The following is a 21,096-nucleotide window of genomic DNA, read 5'->3' as shown; positions in this document are numbered from 1 at the left end:
AATACAAATAATCATATTTAAATTATATACTACTATTACTACCAACTTATAAAGTATAAACGATATTAAATTATGGCAGTGATATTATTTCACGACAGGAAGATTCCGTGTAAAATTTATGACTAAAATTAGCATTTGAGATAAAGGCAACTACTATCATTCAATTGAGAATAAATAACGTTATGTTGCATAGGTTTTTCTTTTATATCTTTTATCTTACAATATCATCAATCGTCTTTGCATAACATTCCGATAGTGCAAGAATTTCATGGTAAAAAAATACTACTTATTAGATTAAATAGTAATGATAATAGAATGACATTGTAAATGATAATGCTAAAAGTTTAATAATCCGCTATTTATTGGTATTGCTGATCTGCAGCGTATTCTCAGATGAGTTTCCAATTCTGCAATGCGATTCATCAGGTGATGTATCTTTCTCATTTCTACCTCGTATTGCTTCATCTTACTTCTCATATCATATACTTCCTGTTGCATCAGTTGCTAAAACAAATCGTCATGATACTCATAAATAATGTAAATAGTATCTGTTTTACTAATATGATCTCGAAATAATGCAGCATCACACACACAAACCGAAATTATTTTATTGATTCATATGTCATAATTTTTTCTTTTTTTACGATATTTATTTCTTTCATATCATTTTATAAAGAGAGTAACAATTTTGATTTCTATTATATCACATGCAACTATTAATAAATTCTAAATCGGAGATTAACAAAAAAAGTTTAATATCGAAATTATATTTTCTCTCTCATCGATAATCGTCGATCATGATAAAAATTACTTTATTTTTTTTTTTAATAACCGTAAATGCACAATATATCTTATTAGATAATCTAGCAGATGGATAAGTGTAAAAAAGAAAATTCTCGCAATTTTTAATTATATTATCATTGTGCAAAATAATAAAATCTGAAAATCAAGGAGGTAAAAAATATAAATAAATTTGTAATAAAATTTAATTATGAGAAATTATTTACGAGATTTTCTATCATGCATTATCTCGAGAAATTTGAATATATTTTAATATTTTTTAAATATATACCACGTTCTCGACAGTTCTCTTTATCTCGTTGATGTTCTCGATCGCTAATGTGACTTTGGTGTTCATTTCGGAAGCTTCCGTATCTTTCTTTCTGTTTTTGGCCACTTGCTGAAGAGTTTTAATATATTTTCTCATTAATTATGTATCATGTTGATAAGTATTTCACTTACCTTCTCCAGTTTTGTTAATCTCTTCAAAATGATTTCATAGTCTTGGTCATCGTTGTTCACCTCGTTTTCTGTATCTACAATTTAAATGGTCATTTGTCTACTATTTTATTTATTAATTTATTTCATTTTACAAATTTTTAGATATAAACCGTAAATTTTATGTCATATTTATTAATAATGCAAAAAAATTGAAATTTATATATAATTTAATTGCAAATAGATAAAATAATTACTTCAAATTTGAATACCGTTCGTTCACAATTTTAAAACAGATTATTTATAAATTTTCTTTTTTTGTAAAAAAATAATTGGAATTAACAGATAGATATTTTTAACAAAAATATTATTAGATTTTAAGATTGAATTATATATACATACCATGAGAAGAGATCGGATCTTTTGTTGTCGACATGTCGTGAAAATCGTTCTCCAAGTCGCGGGCTTCAAAGGCGTTTTCATCGGTATCTGCAAAAATAATAGACATATTCTTAAAGTTACTCTTCGTAAAATTAAATTTTTCTTTTAGATTTCGAATTTTGCATACTTACCATTCCTCCGACAGGATTGACCATCTTGCTGAAGTTTAAACCCGGCTCTACAATGACATCGATAGCTACCGGGTGTATTTATACAAAGTTGTCCGCACGGTTTTTCTATCGCGCACTCGTCCACGTCTACGAAATAAAAATATGCTTAATTTTCTGCAGACTATCTAAAGTGCTTTATTTTTTGTTACCAAAGAATGATATAGAATTATTTAATTCACGCTAAAAATAATAAATTTAAAGTCGTTTTAATAAAAATTTAGCTTTTTAGGGAGATATATGATAGATAAAATCAATAAATTTTGTTGTGTGTGGCTTGATTAATATTAGAAATTTTTTCTCTTTATAAGATACGAATTTCTCACATATTTTTTACACTCATTCGATTAGAATAATTAACTTGTTAATATTCCATAATGGCACGTGTAATTAAATATAATTAGTTCTAACTACATTTAAGCGTTGAAGCGCAATTTGATCGATTCCTCGGTTGCCTTCTCGTGCTTGGTATCATTAGATATAATTAATTATCGACGTGAAACAATATGCTCCTTGATAGGATCACGTGAACACCGAACTAACTGCAGTGCAATCCGTATTGCGGTGTCCTATTGTATGTCCTGCATCGGTCGGTTGCAATCAAAAAGGGTTCTCTTGGTAGATTTACGAGCGATTTTCTGTCGCGCTACACGATATTCTAATTTTTCATACATTATGCGAACGTTAGTATTATAATTACGATCGCGTGACTGTGATGAAAGACCCGATTCTTATTTAAAATGTGAATGTTATTTTAATTTTTGTTTTTTATCCTGCTCTTTTATAATAAAAACACGTTATCATATCTCGCTATCGATTATAATATATATAATTGATGAAATAAATTCACAAAGTTATTTTAAATTTCCATAAGAGAGAAAAAAGAGAGAAAGGGAATTTCTATTTCTTTTAAATATCATATACTTTGTTTCAGAAAATGGTATTTATTTTTTTAGTATTTTAAATATGTATGAACTATATTAAATATATTAAATATATATTCTGTGTGAGAGAGAAAGAAGAGAAAGAAAGAGAAATTTCTCGTATAATTTTCTTGTCAAAGCTAATAATAATAATGGATGCTATGCAACGTGGATGTTCATAATCCTAATTTATAAGTGAAATTAAAATTACCTGTCTGGCATTGATTGCCAGTATAACCCTTAGGACACGTGCATTTACCAGATGTGCAAATTCCACCATTCAGACACAAGGCTGGACACGTGGCTAAAGAACAATTAAATCTAGATTAATCGATTCATTTATATTATAATTTATAATTATGAATTTATCGATAATTATATAATAATTATATAATAATTATGAATTTATCGATTATAATTATATGAATAAATCCAGCAAATATTGCAACTATAGATGATAAATATTTAAATGATTAAAAAATTCTTTTTATTAAAATTAAATTAAAATTTTTCGATAATTTGAAACAGTTGATTTTGGAGAACCATCATTAAAGCTACTTACGTTTGTTACAACCAAAACTCAAATGAGTAACTTGCGACCATCCCGGGCAGCAAAAAAAACTGGAAGTCATCTCAGTATACACTAATCTAGAAAATATTCCATAAATATTTAGGAAATTTATAAAACACACAAAATATAGTTATAAAAAATAGAAAAGATTCTTTGCTATAAATATTTATAAATCTATTAATATTTATATATTCAAAGCAAACTTATCCTAAAATTAATTAGATTTAATCGTGATTTATATCTGATTTATGCTGATGAAAGTTTCTGTACATTTATTATGTGAGATGCGCGAAGTACCTAATTTGTTTTCCTTGATGATGAGAAGTTATAGGAGCTTGCCTCGTACACACTCGTCTCCTGTAACGCAAAATATTAATTTTAATCCAAGTAAGAGATAGCATTTCTTGTAAACGTATTAAATATATTTAATTGAAACACGTGGACAGATCATTATTTTATAAAAGTCTCAACCTACATTTCAGTCGAAAACGTATATATTTTGCATAATACTTGATAATCAGTGATCGCGACGTTTAAAAGCAAACCGGATATGTAAAAGGCATTATTGCGAAGATATCACCAAGAATCCTCTTTATGAATCTTCAAATAATCCTTTCTTCCGATCCCGTATCAATTTCAGCTTTGCATTTCATTACTGCGGCTTACGCGACGGAAAATTAAATCGGCGGGTCGGTCACTTCGATAGTCATCGTAAACGCGCGCGTGTCCCATGTTGGGCCTCTTCGTTCCAGCTGGATTGATCGCTAAAGCACAGTCATTTGAATCGTAAAGTATGCAGAAGGCCGGTTCAATCGTAAAGTACGAAGGCCGATCGAATATATGCAGTCGAAATAAGTATTTGCGTTGATGACGGTGTTACTTGTCATGCCTCGAGCCGGCTTTGGAATCAAGCTTACACGATACGAAACCGAACGATTGTATTTCTCTGATTAAGGAGCAAGAACTTTGAATGTAAAACGAAGAATATCATTGTACGAGATCTGGAATGAAGATTAAATCTTGAAAATATCATCAAGTCACTTAACAAAAGCGACGGTGCGCGCCAGACAGCGAAAAGCTCTCGACGATTTATAACATATGGCAATCGTACGTATGTAATTAGGCATCGGAACGAACTTGCTTGCTCGACAGAACCACTTCGTCATCGTCAGGCCGTAGAAAATTGCATTTCATCATCGTCGCTGTCGTGTTTGCTGAAACGTAACACGACATTTATTGTCGCAACAATGAATACTGAGGACTTGGTGGTCCCGTCTACGTCGGTTTCTCGCTCGAGAGGCGCGAGAAACGCGATCTATCTCTAGATCTGCCATGAGCGACTGCACAAGGAATCTTATGTGCACTTATATATGCGCAAATTCGCCACCATTATACCTTTTATTAATTCGTATGAACGGTTTCGAATAATTCGCGATTTTTTTTCTTATATTTATAATGTTACTTTAGCAAAATTTATAAAGTCTTGCTATCTCCTGCAATAATGATAAACGTGACGTGATAAGTTTAATTTATTAATATAATTTAGTAATAATTAATTATAATTGAATAATAATATAATAATAATTTATTAAGAATATTACAATTTTTAAATTTATTGTTGCAATTGTGATTTTAATTGTGTGATGCAGTATGTTATGTCATAATTTGTAGAAGTTATGGACAAACACAAAAATAAATTCAAGCGAATTTTTTGAAAATATTTTAATACTATTATTTTCACTATCATAAATTCACTATCATTTTCGCTATCATTTATTCAGCAAAATTAATATTTTGAACACTTTTCTCTTGAGAATTTTATAAGACGTTTAACGAAATTAACTAAAATAATGTAACGAATGTAATATAAACGATTTATTTATAGCACTATTCATTTTAATTGCTCCTTAATATTAAGTATTTTATGTTGAAAAAATTTTAATATAAAGCTAAAATTTGTCCAGATATTAAATAAGATATTAAGAAAATATTGAAATATGTTAAAATAAGTTATATAATAGAATATAATAGTTATATAATAGTTATAATAGAATATAATAGTTATATAATAGTTAAATAATAGATAATTTCGCTGAAAAAGCATCAATTTTAGGATCATTAAAAATGATACAGTTGACAAAAAAAATATGTATAACTTTTTATTTCTCATTTACGATTAATTCTATTTATATCAATAGTATTGCGACATACATATAAGTGACAGTTTAATAAGACTTTGTGTGTAGAAAGATTTTTCTCTATATCAGCGTTGTACCGTAAAGTCGCAGTCATGAGACGTCACATAGAAGCCAGGAAATTGTCCCTCGTCACTTATTGTTAGCATCGTATAATTTACCACGTCCACGCCTATTGGTAACCGGGGTACTTTAATGATTCACAATGATTTCCTCAAGCTTTCTCCAGCGCGTAAATCGCCGTCGTGTTCTCAATTCGCGAAAAATCCCCGTGAAATGCGTCGCTCGACGGGGGTTCAGATACGGTTCGGAGGATATTCGCGTGGGAATACTGGTTGGAGAACTATTGCTCCGAGTTTGTTTCGCACGTGTCTCGGTAGACACCGATAAGACTGTTTCTCCCTCTCTTTTTTTACGATGTCGAGCGGACATTTCGACAAACGTAAAAACAAAATTGTCGCAAGAGGCAAGAGCGTGTCTCGCAGCGATTAGAATTATCGGAGATTTATGGGTCGCGGATGATTTATGACGGGAAATCTTGTCCTTCCATGAAAAACTCTTCGTCTCATCAACCGCGGTATTTATGCGCCAACCAGTTACTGGACCAGTTTTATGGCGGCGTGGGTTAAGGGTCGGTACACCGAAGTGATTGGCAACTACATCGGCCAAAATGCATGTGTACGTGTGTCTCCAACCATTTAAAATATTACCCTACCTAATGAGATACCCGCGCTGCTATAAATACTTAAGTTTGTTACATGGAAAATGGTTTAAGAGTTGTCTTTCGCAGCTTGAATGATCGCTAATCATTTCTCCGCGTTCGTAAAAAATAATATATTTATATATATGTGTATGTGTAATTTTTAAAAAATAAAAATCCTCATAAATAAGATTTTTTTTCTTTTAAAAACAATACTAATTCGACTTGTCATTTTTCAATTCCTGCTTACTTATAAAATCGCGGAGAAATGATTAGCGATATTTTTAAGTAATTTATTTAAAGATCAGTCGTATCTGATTTAAACAAAAAATTATATAAAATATATTTTATAATGATAAACCAAGTGAAAAAATGAAATGCATAAGAAGGCGCGTAATAAAATCAACAACCTCCCGCATCAGATGCATAGATCAAAGATGCCGTCGCGTGACGTGGCTTACAAGGTTTTGGCCGAAGGGCGATAAATCTGCGATAAATAAATCTGGCGATAAATTCCGAATGAATTATCGCATCAAACGCTCGCATGTCTACGGCTTTTTTAAGTACTTCCGAAATCTTGGCGGTGATCTCGGGTTAGCTTCTATTCCTACCAACACCACGTAGCCCTTAAGACGACATCGTGTTATCGCGATCGTTTGTTATACCTTCGTACATCTGTCTGTTGCTCGCGAGTAGATTTTCATCGGCGATGACGACGACGATTTCCTTTACCGTCCTTACGAACCCCCTTAATGAACGTGTCTTCTGCGCGTATTTTATGTCTATGAGAGAGCAGAGACATTTCTTCGTCAAGCCGACAAGTATTGGCCCCGTAAATTTTACGAATCTCGTAATTCACGTCAAGTTTATTAAGCTAATAAAGTCCGCTACATGACATTTAAGTTCAATATTCGTGAGAATTATGATTATATGCGTTAACTTTCTTCCTGCTAAATACAAAATGCTACATATTGGTAAATGAGTTTCAGGTAATATTATAAGTCTGCGAATATTTTAAATTTTATACGACTTATGTAAATGTTCATTTTTTAAAACAAATATATAACTGTTGGAATTTATTTTTTAATAAATACAAGAAACAAAATTTAACATTGAAAATAAACCTTAAACTTGTAATTTAATTTTACTAAATAAAATAAATAATAAAAATGAATAAAAAAATAAATAACATTATTTATTATAGTTTAATTTTGTCAAGTAATAATTATCAATATTTTTTGTGCTCATATATACATATATATATAATCTTAAATCATATATTAATAACTATATTAAACATTGATATTGAATATTGTAATAATTATTTTTTGCAAATATTCCTCCATTGCTCAATGACATTTTTTAATTATAAATAAAAGAGCAATACAAGAGTCGATATAATTTCTCGTTAGAAAGTATCCAGCAATAAATTCTAACTACAGAAGCAAAGTGCAGGTTTAGCGCGGAAATACATGATACATCTTGCACGTCTGGTATAAGGGCAATAAACACTGGTCTTTTACTACCCGTGATTTTTCATAAACGTTAGCCCACTGTTTTTTTTTCTCATACACCACGCATTGCGATCTCATGCAGATGCGCGCTTCACAGCTTCCAATTTTGTGCGGTCGGTCATAAAGAAATCAAGCGTTCAACGAGATCAAAGTGTAGCAATTTCCTTTCCCGAATTAGCCAATGTTCATAAAAATTGTATTAAAATCGCGACTGAAGTCATACGACGGGATGATATCATCATTCATTATTGTTAACATTTTTTATTTATTAAATGAATAATACTCAATGAACTGTAAATTACTATATTTAATTTTGCAATATTTATTTTTATATAATATTTATTTTTATTTTATTTTATTTTATATATAATATTTATTTTTTGTGTATCATTAATATATTAATAATTCGATTTTATTAAATTGAAAAAATTTGAAAATAATCTCTATATCATCTTCCAATATTTGCATTGAAAAACGAACGCAAAATACTACATTATATATATTTTAAGGCATATTTTTATATATGTTTTCAGATATATATTTCTTTAAGATTATTTTATATCATGAATAATTAAGAAATATATTTTATATTGCCTTATACAATGTTAATAATTTACATTAAGAAGCAGATATATTTTTGATATTAAATCTGAAACTGGCTTGCGTTTGAATTTTTTTATTAGCAATATTGAAGTCAAATTGAAAAATCAAAATCCAGCGATTGTATAGAAAGTAAGCATGCCTTGATTCGCGATTAGTATCTAAACTTTTATTTATCACGTGAGCGAGAGACAAGGTAATAAATTAGCAATCACGAATAATTTGAGATATCGAGGCGGACATCGATTTTATCGAACTAATGAAGGGGCAAACAAAGCTATCGATTGTCGGCGGTATAACGACCATTTGTTTTACGAGCGGTTCGCATGCAAAACACGTGGAATCTCGATTGGCGCTTTCGCGAAGAGGAACAAAGAAACCGGGGAGTTGAAGTGCCACTTGTATGTGGCTGTACGGCAATTTGTTTTTAAAGTTTTCCAACGAATACCTCGGTCCTCAGTCATCGGTCACTGTTTTACGAGAGCAACTGAATTGATCAAGTGCAGTCCTGGACACTCGTGACATCCCACCTTTTTTATATCGCTTCAAAACATCACTCGAGTCAATTAACAAAAAAACTTCTCGAGTAAATTTTGCAGCTCGAAACAAAACTATTTAAAAAAACAATAAATGATAGTTATACTAAATTCAAATAGTTATATTAAATTCAAATAGTTATGCTAAAATAAATGTCTATGCTAAATTCATATACTTTCTGTAATAAATTTAATTTAATTTAAATAATAATAAAATTTAATTTAAATAATAATAAAATTTAATTTAATAATAATAAAATTTAATTTAAATAATAATAAAATTAAAATTATTTTAAATTTATTACACATAAAACTTATCTTTAAAAGACTTATCTTTAGAATTAACAAGTTCTGTTAATTCTTTATGATAATAACGTCTAAAGAAAGTATTTTTAGTAATTACATGTACATTACAAGCACTATCTTTAAAAGCTGATTACCGATTTTATTGTCTGTAAAAATATGTGTAAGTACATGTGACAATGTGGTGAAAAAATTTAATACACGAGTGTAATGCATACAACAACCTTTCAATGCGCTCCTGAGAGATCGTGCGAGCTACTTGAAAATTACGATGTATCTTATTTCAGGATTCGAGGCCTGAACACCATAACACACCTATATATTGCACGTTTCAATTACGAATCATGATAACACCTCTTGGCGATAATTTTGCTTTCTCGCAGCTGCATCCGCATAGCTTATCACAAAGTAACAGAGTTATTTTTGAAACGGTTGGATGAGTTCCATGCACTGAGATATTTTTTTTGGGTACCGCATTCCTCGATAATACGTGTAAAAATGATAGCCTTCTGCGTTACATAAAGAACTCCTTCTGTAAATATTTTCCTATTATTCTTCTCATGGTGAATGCCCTTCACAACACAAAGCACATGAGCTTTCTTTCGATGTAAGAAAATATTTTTTAAAATACGTACAAATCATCTCTGGATCACATCTTTAAAATTTTTCTAATGCATAAATAAATAAAGTAGACTTTGAAAGCAATGTTGAGCATAAAATATGGGTTTTGAAGTATTTTTTTTAATAATAAAAAATCGCAATTTAAATATTTTCACTACAGAGAAAAAAGATATATATGTGTCAGAGAAAGAAGTTATTTTCTCGATTGTTAGAAATTTCAAAACATTGCTGTGTATTCGTTAACGAGAGTTTGTCGGTCGTCGATCCTTCGTTCTCGTCGAGGTGATTTGTAGTGATTCATGCCTGCTAATTTCAGATCTACACTTTGAAGTACTGCTTACACGAGTCTTTTTTTAAGATCGTTCCGTTCTTCATCATCGCTGCATTACACATAATTGATTTGCCGACTCGGTATAAAGTTCATACATTTAATATTTATCCGCATATTTTATTAATTCATATTAATTCATAATTTATTAATTTTTAGACGTGTGAAGATTTATATAAAAATAACAAAAACACATAAAAAGAAGATAAAGATGTGAAATTATATAAAGTAAAAATTGCATTAAAATTAAAATTTGATACATATATAAAAAAATTTTGAAAAAGATAAAATGAAAGAAATATTGCTGGCTCAGATTATTTATTGCCTAAAATAATAAGATATATTTTACCGTCAAGTTTAAAGACAATTATTATAAGATAATCTTTGAAACAGTTATAATAAAGGAAAACTTCAGACTTTGATTTAAAAAATTTTTTTGACATTTGACTCTTTGGAAAAATTCCGGACGGTCTCATTTAATCTCGGAGCCCTCGGTGTTTCCATAAACAAAGAAATTGCTGGTCTGCGCTATCCAAGAACGCACAGTCCATATTTGCGAAAGCGGCGAATCGCCGCTCGTTCATTTAGAGATTGCATCTCCTGCGCGTCGAAAGCGGAATGTGCGACGATGCAACGGGAGCCGCGGGCGGGCAGCGCAAAACTTCCAAATTACAAAATTGCTTGATGATGGGTTACCCAGGTTACCGCTCAGGTGAAGTAATTATGCGCTTACGCGGTGCCAATAAGACGCGCAGCGTCTCTCATTACAGCCTCATGTGCTTCGTTTTACCTTAACTCGCTGATGCGGCGCACGACGTATCTCGCCATTTAACTTTTTGAAGATGAACGTGGGAAGGGAGTGCGTTGCATTAATTTTTAAAGTGTCATTAAACTTAAATTGCATAGATGTTCCAATATCCCGTCTCCCTCGCGTAGTCTCTTCATGATGAAAAAAAAACGTTCTATTCGATACGCTGAATAATTGAAATTTTTTTAAATATTATGCGCGATTCCATATAATTATTATTGTAAATTCTAGCGATTCGACACTTTTTTCTAAACGTCTTAATTTGATCTCGGAAGCGTTGGATGATATGTATAATTTTCAGGATTTTCATTTGGAACGCAGCTTCCCAGCTATTATATTCCGTGAATCGAGAACCAGTTCTCATTCGACGACCGTTCCCAGAACAAACATCGGCAATTCTTCGGTGGAAAAAAAAAGTCAACTCCGACTTTGGTACATCTCCATATGCGGAATCGCCCAACTCGTTCGTTTCCTTTGGCGAGTGCAGTTTATGGTCCTGAACACCATTTGCCTCTTGCCGTACGCTCGTCTATAAACTTCATAGTTGTCTATTAATTCTGTTGTAATGCAATTTTACACGCGAGACTAGGTTGGGCAAGCGACGTTGCAAAGCGTGAACTTTCTAGTAAAGTCAATCGAACGATGTTGCACAATCACATACAGCGCGAGATATCGTTATGATTGATATATTGCACCTATGAACTACGACATCTTTAATTTTATCTTGAGTCTAATGCTGAAAGATTTTATACAATTGTTTTTATTTAATCGAGCAAAGTGCGAATCTATATAAACGATTATTTAATAAAACGTCCGCATATTTGTCTCTTAAAATTAATTACCTTCTTTCAGTTTATGTTTTTAATTAAGCATTCGAATAACAAATTGTTTCCTCCAGCGCCTATGAACACTTATTATTATTTTAAACATGACAAAAATTATTATATCAATATTTTTATTACACAGAAAAAATTGAATTATTTTCTTAATTTATTTTCAATTTTTTAAATACATGTTTTATGTAAAAAAATTATTTAAATATATTTCAATGTAATGCAATTTAAGATACAGTATAAGATTAAATTGTATTTTATTATATTTATATTTTTATATTAATTTAGAGATTATATGTTTCATATATATATATAAATTTATTTTTTTTTTTTAGTAAATGTCTTTTATTAAAGATGACACATTAAATGAAATTTTTCGAGCGCAAAAGTGCGATTGTGAGACGCATAAGTATGATTTCAATCATAAAAGAGAGTTTCTCTCTTCATTATTATATTCTTATTTTTTTTGTATTTTTAGTATGAATGAGAGTAAAGATCACTAACCGCAGGATACTCTTGCATTAGTCTGTGCAAATGCATAGCGCATGCATCAGCGCAAGTGTACGTGCGTCTCGTGCCTTATCCGCCCGTTCTCTTCTTTCGCTTTTGACCTTTTCACCCCTCGCGTCCGCAGCCTGCGGATAAAAGTTCACGCTAATGGATTTACATGAAGCCGCTATCATCGAACGTGGCAGTATCGAGCTGCGAGCATCCATCTCGTTTATCCCTCAGTTTCTTCCTGCCGCGATCTAAAGCACTATGGCACAGCTCTCACTTGGTAAACATAAATAAGGTTCCATTGTTTATCCATTTATTGTTTAACATCTTCGTTTATTGAATATTATTTCGAGAATTTTAATTATTTCTAATTTTAATTAAAAAGTAAACAAATATTTTTACGGGAATAATATCTTTTATATTTATGATTATGCTTTTCATAAATTTTTTCTACAATTTATGTTTATTTTATTTTTCAGGGGTGCGTCTAGAAAAAATAAAGAATCTAAAACTTATTCTTCTGTCAACAGTGCTTCGCTTTCGAGCCTCAACTAGCTTTCGCGATCGTTACTATCCGCTTACAACTATCAGAGGTACCGATGGATCGTTTCGATATGATTCAATGTCGAGTGCCTGCACGTCCACCGAAATTGTACGTCTTCCCCTGATCCAACGAGCGATCGATGCTCGCGGCCTTCGCGCGAAATTATAAGGTCATGGGTCGAAGCACGCACACGTTGCTATCGCATGGAGATTCTGTTGAAGAGTTCCGAAACTTTGGGGAAGCAATATCGATTTTCATGTCAACCTTTCGATAATTAGATTCTCGATACCCTATACTGACGCAGTACTGAACTTAATCGTAGCTCCTTAATTCGAAATCAGTCAAAACTTTCGTCGACGAAGGAAATATCGATAGCTCGAGAAGCCTTGTTCTAGATCTAGCCCTTTGTATCATTATATTCAAATCGTTTATCCTTCAGTAAAAGTATCGAGGAAAATTCAAAATTTGTAATTCTTATTATTAAATATCTTTATAATACATATATCTTTCACAAATTATATATCTATTAAAGTTTAATATAATTATTAATTATTATATCTCTCTCGATCCGTTGAAATATACTTCTTAATTTGGCTTTTAATCTAATTGAATATCTAAATCATGTGCATTTTTTATTGTCAAAGAAACATAGATCTCTAGGAATCGATTGCAACTTTTGCATTTGTGACAAATTTAGAAAATATGCACCTCGCGCAGTATCCTCAGGGTTGAATGGCCGGCGCTGATATGTTTATCCTGCGGGATACTGGTTGGTGAAAAGGGAGAAAAAGAGAATAAAACACGAGAGCGCGAAAGGAGTGCTCTATTTGCGGCCACGGAATTTGTTTCTTCGTTCTTTTTTTCTCTTTTTCCACGAAGCCGATTGGGAGAAATTCTGTCGACGCCAATAAGCGACGAAATAAATTTTGAAATAAAAAAATACATGAGAAAAATAGTAAGTTTCTTTTCACCAAAATACACAAGACATATACAAATAATATAGAATAAATTTACGTAATATAAAATAAAATAATATAAAATAATTTACGAGAAAATTATATCTTAGGAACATATCAATCTCTGGTTCGCGTAAAGCATATTTATAAATTAACGATATTGACATTAACGACGCTATCGCATTTAATATATGTTGTGTATGTACATTATCGCCTGTATGCACTTTGCATACACTCAATGGTTTATTTTCAGTGCGTTATGCGAATGCATTTGGCACCTCTGGCGTTTCATGAAGCTAAGCACAACGGAGAGCATTGTACTTTAAATTGAAATAATAACTTTGTACGTGCTAAAGTGTGATTAATATAATGTTCCACAGATTTCACAGATTTATACATATAAACATAAAGATTGAGTTTTAGTGCTGAATATGTTCAATTAAATTTACAACTTTTTATTAAAATTATTGCAATGCTATATTAAAAGAATCTTTAATAAAGCATTGCCATAATTTCAATAAGGTTCTAAATTTAATTCATGTGCTGCAAAATATTAACACTTTCTATTGATATGATTTGACATCAAAATAATGCAACATTATTAATATTCCCGTAACTATTTAGATATTCTTTCTTTTGGGAAGCAAATAAAATATTGAAATAATTTAAAGATATTTTTAATATTATCGATATTTATAATTTATCATTAAAGATGTATGTGAAAAATTAAGACACTATGTGAATTTATAAATTCGTAGGCTCGTAACAACACATAATAATAATCGCATTTTTAATTCAGTCTAAAATGCAGTTATTATCACAATTGTGGATGAATGGAAAAGCATATTTACCTGATAAGAGACGCAGTCGGTCGAGTTTCGATATCTTCTCTTCAAAAACATCATCTGTTGTTTGAACAAGCTTCGCTCGCGTGTTGCTTTATAAAGAGTCGCTTTCATAAATATGCATGCATATTTAATTACGTGCTTTGTTTTCTCTCGTTGCTTATGTGCAAAATAATTATATTTCAAAGCAAGGAAACAATTTATTGTTAGAATTAAGTAGTTGCATTTAAGTAAGTCGAGAATATTTATTAATTAATTATTTTTACTTTAGACAATTAGTGGAAAATATTATTAACCTTTTTTAAGGATTCACAGTAATATGCGCAAAGCAAACTCGAGGTACTCTGCTGTATAATTTACATATGAAATTTTTTAAACAGATGAATCACGAGTTTCCTAAGAATATAAACGAGAAGATATCATAAATTGATTTATCATTAAAGTAATTAGTACTCATTGAACGAGATATTTTAAAATCGAGCTGTAGATTTTTTAAATTTTCGTCCATGGTTTTATTACATTTGAATGTTTACTTCGCTTAATCTATAAATAAAAATATTTGTATGACGCAAACATTGAATTAAGATTGTAAATGAAAGTTGGAAACTAAGATTTAGGAATTGCAATAAATGCATAAAGTAAAATTCAAAGTAAAGCTTATTCTCCATCCTACCGACATTAAAAGTAAAGTGTTTTAATTCAATCTGCTCCACGTGTTCATTTAACGAGCTCTTTAATTCGAAAAAAGCGGAAAGATTCTTCGTTGCTGCGATAAATATATGTTTCTGGAGGTTTTAGCTATTTAAATATTTTTTCGAAACAAAAGAGGCATGAAAGAGTACTTCGTTAATGAATGAATTTCAATTTATCTTGCAAATCCTTTTATCCAGTTCTCTGTAATTCAAGAGAATCACTCGATGCATTTTTCGCAGCAAAAAAGAAATAGAAAGAGATCTTATTAACTGACATTAAATTACAGCTTTTTAAAAGCATTTCAATTTGCATAATATAATAATAATAATAATAATATGTAATATTAATATTTATTTGACAAGATACACAATGATTAGAAATTTTAACAAATTTTAACAAATAATAAATTTTGCCATTTATTGAAAAAGATAATGATTAATTAAAAAATTTAAAAAATTAAATAATCAGATAATGAATATTTTAGAATATTAAAATATTAAGCATACGAAATTGTTTTGCATTTATAATTATTGTAATTGAAGGAGATATCTGTAATTTTTAATATGTATGTATAAAGATGATTTTTATTTTCTAAACAAATTTCTATACAAATGAAGACGTATGAATGTTACATGTGTGCTTATTTGATTTCATCGAGTCGCAATAAGATAGCTGTGGCATCGGAAAATAGCTGTTAACGTTCCCGATGGGGATGATGGAGCGCACGTTTATAATTCCCGAGAACACATTACATCGACGAATGACACCTGTCTCTTTATAATCCCGTTGCTCATCGATCAGCTCATCGATGTTGAGCCCCACAACGATAAGCAATGGCATACGCCGGGCAGCGAAACGTGCCCGAGAGTGACATTGCAGGATAGTTATCTGGAGTACTCGGAACAGCTTGAATATTCATTATTCGCGTTTCTCTCGCTCGATGCTCATCGATCACTCGAACGGTGTCGCAAGCCGAAGGCAACATAAATAATCGAGACAAAACGTGGCCGGAGGTAAGGAATGCCGTGGTCCATATCTCCTCTCTCGCACAAACAATACACGTGTGCAACAATAGCGGTTAATTACGAGGAGAAACATGATCGTGCGTATTTCTTTATCAATCCCTTAATAAAGTAGTTTTTTATCAACGATGTATTTTAAATTTATAATCCCCTTCCGTCGATCTAAAGACAAGCTGGTCCTCGAGATCCGCATCTCGTGTACCGTGTCAGCGAGATAAACGATTCTGAATATCGAAATTGCGAAGTGACACGAAGGGACGTTGATATCGCGCGTACGTCGTCGGCAAATTTTTCCGACGACTTTAAATGGATAAATCGCGTTTTAAGTGTTATGATCGTTGCGTCAATGGACTTAAATCGATGACACGATCCGGCACATCGGCCGCATCGTCGAGAAATCCTCCACGCGAGGTGCACACGAGTTGGGCCGTACGTTCGCGATGATATGGAGGAGGAGAGAGAGAGAGAGAGAGCAAGAGAGGCACGCACACTGGTATCTCGGACAGGTTTACGAGATTTTTTAGCCTGAGGCTCGCATCTGGGCAACCCGATCGCGACTCGCGAGGTAGAACATCGAATTATTGCACTCGGATTAAATAGTAACTGGAGATTACACGTATGCATATGTGTGTACGTTTTACATAATGAAACGTTGCGCTTGTTGAAGGGATTTTATTTAGAAGCTTATCGGAGCCCGAGAGTGATATGATTATATATGTTGGAGTAAATGGTTATTATTGTCATAATCGTTAAGATATATTATTGATATAGATATTAGTTTTAGTGTTATATTAATGATGCGTTATATATTTGATTATATACCGAGTTGAGGGGATTTAATTATTATTATCGTGCCGCAATTATATAAATTGTTTGAAGCCGGATCGAGAGAATATTTATCCCTTTCAGTCTCGTTCGTCCAAGTGTACGCAATTATGACAGTAAACAGAGTTCGTGACAAAAGGCGACGCAAGAGAGAGGCAAAATACGAATGATGAAATCACTGCAATAATATTGAGTGGTACAGGCGCCAGTTTGCTCTTTCGCCGGTGTTTATATTGCCACGAGCGCTTTTTACTGCGCCTGGCGTGAACGCCCGCAAGGTTTTCTGACGGGCAATCATCGAATCACGCTGAAGAGCGAAATGATCTCGTGGCTGTCAGGAGGTGATAAAAGTTACGCCGTATGGTGATTTGCTCTTAATGGCCGCTCGTGGGACGCAAATGTGAGGTGAGAATGGAAATATCTGACGCTGCTCGTTCCAAGAAAATGCAGCATCCATATTTCGCTCAGAACTTTGCTCGATTATAATCAGCGACTGATATGAAATGCGATGAAAACGAATGCAAAAATTAATGCAAAAATTTTGTTAATAAAGTGTTTTTTTCTCTCATATGTGATATTGAGTTACACTGAAAAAATTTGATTAATATATTAATCTGTTATCTATTAATCGATTATATTAATATATTAATCTATTAATTTATTTTTACAAAAAAGAGATATACTAAATTAATTATATATAATTATTAATTTTTGGAACTATAAAAAATCTGTATTTGTTTTCAGAATTTTAATAATTCTCATGCTACTCCAATCAATCAAAACATGATGTCAGAATTTTATTTTTACAAAAAGTATTGCTAAATTATTTATATAGAATTAGTAATTTTTCGAATCATAGAGAAATTCTGCATTTGTTTTCAGAATTTTAATAATTCTAATAATAATTAATAAATAATAAGTTAATAAATTCTAATAAATTAATTCTAATAAATTAATAACATTTAATAATTTCTAATAATTTTAATAATTTTAATAATTTTAATAATTCTTATTCCACTCGCAATTAAAACATGAAATTTTCCCCGGCCACGAAGACACACAACTTTTGAATTTTTTAATGCTACACACATTCAAGGCTTGCGCGGAGAATTTTGCGAAAGTCAAGTTTTACGATCGCATACGAGCAATCGGGTTAATTGGCACCTTGCAGGATTACAAGCCGGGGTAACGAAGAGAGTGCCATTTATCCGGATAATTTTAATCCACGTGTGTTGCGTGCCGTTTTATGCGCGCAAAGGAATCCGCCGTCGCGCGCAGACAATCCCAATAATTGTACGCGACAGAGAAGCGCGCTATGTGCGAGATAATTAATCGGTCGATTAATTAAACGGCTCGCGGCTCGCCTTTGAACGCCGGCGCGGTTCGCGCACGGCCTTATTCCGTCCGATCGTACATCATCGCGCGGACGCGACGTGTCGTTCATTGCCCGTAAATATAGTAATTCAGCGACACGTTAGCGACCCCGTATATTTACGCGTCGCGGTTCATTCACTTCCATTTACGTGTCGCGATGAGAAATCGCCGCGCTCGAATTATTCGCGGCTCTTTCGACGCCCGAAAATCGAGCTGTGTATTTCTCTAGAAGAATCTTGCCTCCACCCACGCTCTTGTTAATCTTTGATTAAAAGGCTGGGCTTTTCGATTGAAGCAATTTGTATTTATAGTTCTCTGGTTAATTTTATATAATGACTTAGTTTTATAAAAAATAAAAATTTATAATATTTTTTATTATTTTTATTATTTTTATTTAGTATCTTTCTTTCTATAATATTATCAAAACTTATGATAGCAACTAATTACTGTTTATTTTATATTTTAATTTGTATATATTAATGTTTATATATATTTTTTTTTATTTTATTGTAAAATTGTCTATTTAAATATGGGATTTTAAATATCGTGGAATCCTAGCTTGAATTTTTCCATCTTTTTCAAGAGATATGCTTTTGCATTTTCGCAGAAGATAGATTTAATTTCTTTAAACTCATGTTTTGTGTGCGTTTAACATTGTACGTACTTAATGAATTATTGTAAGCGCAGATTAAGATTCATTTATAATATTTGAAAGGCAGTTAATTAACTTTGGATTAAACACACACATACATAACATACATGTAAATTTTTTTTTGTTTATTTATAGCGTTCATTATTAATACATGGAGATATTTTATCGGCTATTTCTTTAACTCAAAGCTGCATTGTTTATTCAATCTTCATCAACATCTTCATCTAATCTTGATGTGCATTTATCTCTTGTGTTTATGCATCAAGATAATTTTTGTGTATTCTGCTTTATAAGCTATTTTACTGCAGGAGCTTTGTTTTTAATCCGTAATAATGCAATGTTTAGAACTTTGATTTCTAGACGCACATTATACGTAGCATTTGAACTTTAAACTCTAGTAATTAACTCATCTACTCCGTTTCAAGCTATAATAGTTTAATTCCAGATGAAGTTTACGCAGCACAACTTCTTAATTGCGACGACGTTACGAAACTAATTATTCCATATTATCTCATTTCTTGCGAAGTTCATCTATCACTCACCCCGCATGATACCTCGTGTACGTGGGAGCCGCTGTCGGAGCCAGCTGATAGCTCTGCGTGACGGCCTCCCTCGGCTGGTGCCGATGATTGCCGTGATAACCCGCATACGCTGTCGCCCTGGTACCATCGTGCTCCGCTATCGTCACAACACCAAACTTATGCTCCGCACGATGATGCCTCGATACCGAGTTTATCTGCTGCGGTGATCTCGTGGCTGACACCTGCGGCCGCAACGGGGTCCATGGACCCCTGGTGGTGGTCGTTTCTCGGGCTCTGTGTTCGTCGTGCCTGGCATGAAGAAGTCTGTCGCGATACCAGGCTGGCCAGACGACTCTGTGCGAGGGCAGCCGATGATGATCCTCCGGAGACGATGGAGCGGAGCTCGCCATCGCGATAAGCAAGCACGCCAGCAGTATCTTCAGGGCCATCGCGTCCGGCTCCTCGAGAGACTTATCGTATTTATGACGATCGCGCGACGTCCTGACAACGACAATGTACCACGAGCCGTCACATCCTCGACGACCGCGAGGGACATCCGGTGCGAGATCCTCTACGAGCAGCTGAGAACACTACTGAGAGCACTACCGAACGAGAGACGAACACGAAGCGGGGCCCACGTGCTTCAGCTGCTGGTACCAACCCCACCATGAGTCTCCTTCTTTCTCCGTCTCGTTCCTTCCCTTGTGTTCGACCGGGCTTCCCTCTTCTCCCCATTGCCACGTTTACTCACCAGTATTCGTTTGTGGCCCAGTCCGCCCGGTCTGACTCTCTTTTCTCCCTTTCTCCTTTCCATTCTCGTACCGTAGCAGCCGTCTGTTCCCCTGATATCCCACCGAGTCCTTCGGTAACCACCTACATATCCTTCCGCGGTCTAACCAGTGCGGGGAGGGCAGCGTTTCTCTCGTGGTCGCTATCTTCACGAACGATAACGCTATTCCCGACAAAGCTCTTGCAAAGGTATCGCGGTTCGAAAATAGATGGGGATCGTGTATGAATTCTATCGAGACAAAGTGTCGAATAATTAACGGGGGTAAAATAACGTATAAATGCAGAGGTTGCAATTGCAAAGCATTCTTCTTGAAAAAGATGGAAAAATTCAGTTAGGATTATTTAAAATCCCATATTTTGTAAAAATTGACATTTTTACAATAAAACAAAAAAAATATTTAAATTGACATTTTTACAATAAAATAAAAAAAATATATAAACATTAATATATATAAATTAAAATACGAAATAAACAATATTAGAGATGGGGATCGTGTATGAATTCTATCGAGACAAAGTGTCGAATAATTAACGGGGGTAAAATAACGTATAAATGCAGAGGTTGCAATTGCAAAGCATTCTTCTTGAAAAAGATGGAAAAATTCAGTTAGGATTATTT

At 32.7% G+C, this 21,096-nt stretch overlaps 1 protein-coding gene and 1 long non-coding RNA gene across 3 annotated transcripts; one reads left to right on the top strand and one right to left on the bottom strand.

Moving 5' to 3' along the window:
- Positions 1 to 50: 50 nt before the first annotated feature.
- Slow (epidermal growth factor-like protein slowdown) lies at positions 51 to 20,295 on the bottom strand. Its single transcript, XM_083099662.1, has 9 exons — positions 19,710 to 20,295; positions 3,618 to 3,677; positions 3,312 to 3,397; positions 2,961 to 3,053; positions 1,791 to 1,916; positions 1,621 to 1,707; positions 1,243 to 1,316; positions 1,073 to 1,180; positions 51 to 504 (listed from the first exon to the last, which is right to left on the bottom strand). The coding sequence occupies exons 1-9, from the start codon at positions 20,135 to 20,137 to the stop codon at positions 337 to 339; spliced, it is 1,230 nt and encodes a 409-aa protein (XP_082955788.1). The 5' UTR covers positions 20,138 to 20,295; the 3' UTR covers positions 51 to 336.
- LOC145971721 (uncharacterized) lies at positions 12,320 to 14,137 on the top strand. Of its 2 annotated transcripts, none has more exons than XR_014438939.1 (2): positions 12,320 to 12,536; positions 12,787 to 14,137. It is a non-coding gene; the product is annotated as an uncharacterized LOC145971721 (long non-coding RNA). The 2 variants fall into 2 exon arrangements; XR_014438938.1 differs by having other exon boundaries at positions 12,736 to 14,137.
- Positions 20,296 to 21,096: the final 801 nt, after the last annotated feature.

The sequence above is a fragment of the Camponotus vicinus genome, unplaced genomic scaffold (assembly GCF_025532165.1).
Source record: "Camponotus vicinus isolate PSW18456_S1 unplaced genomic scaffold, iyCamVici1.0 SCAF_5, whole genome shotgun sequence".
Taxonomy (NCBI): domain Eukaryota; kingdom Metazoa; phylum Arthropoda; class Insecta; order Hymenoptera; family Formicidae; genus Camponotus; species Camponotus vicinus.
The sequence above is the reverse complement of the archived record's forward strand: the minus strand, read 5'-3'. Positions and strand labels throughout refer to the sequence as shown.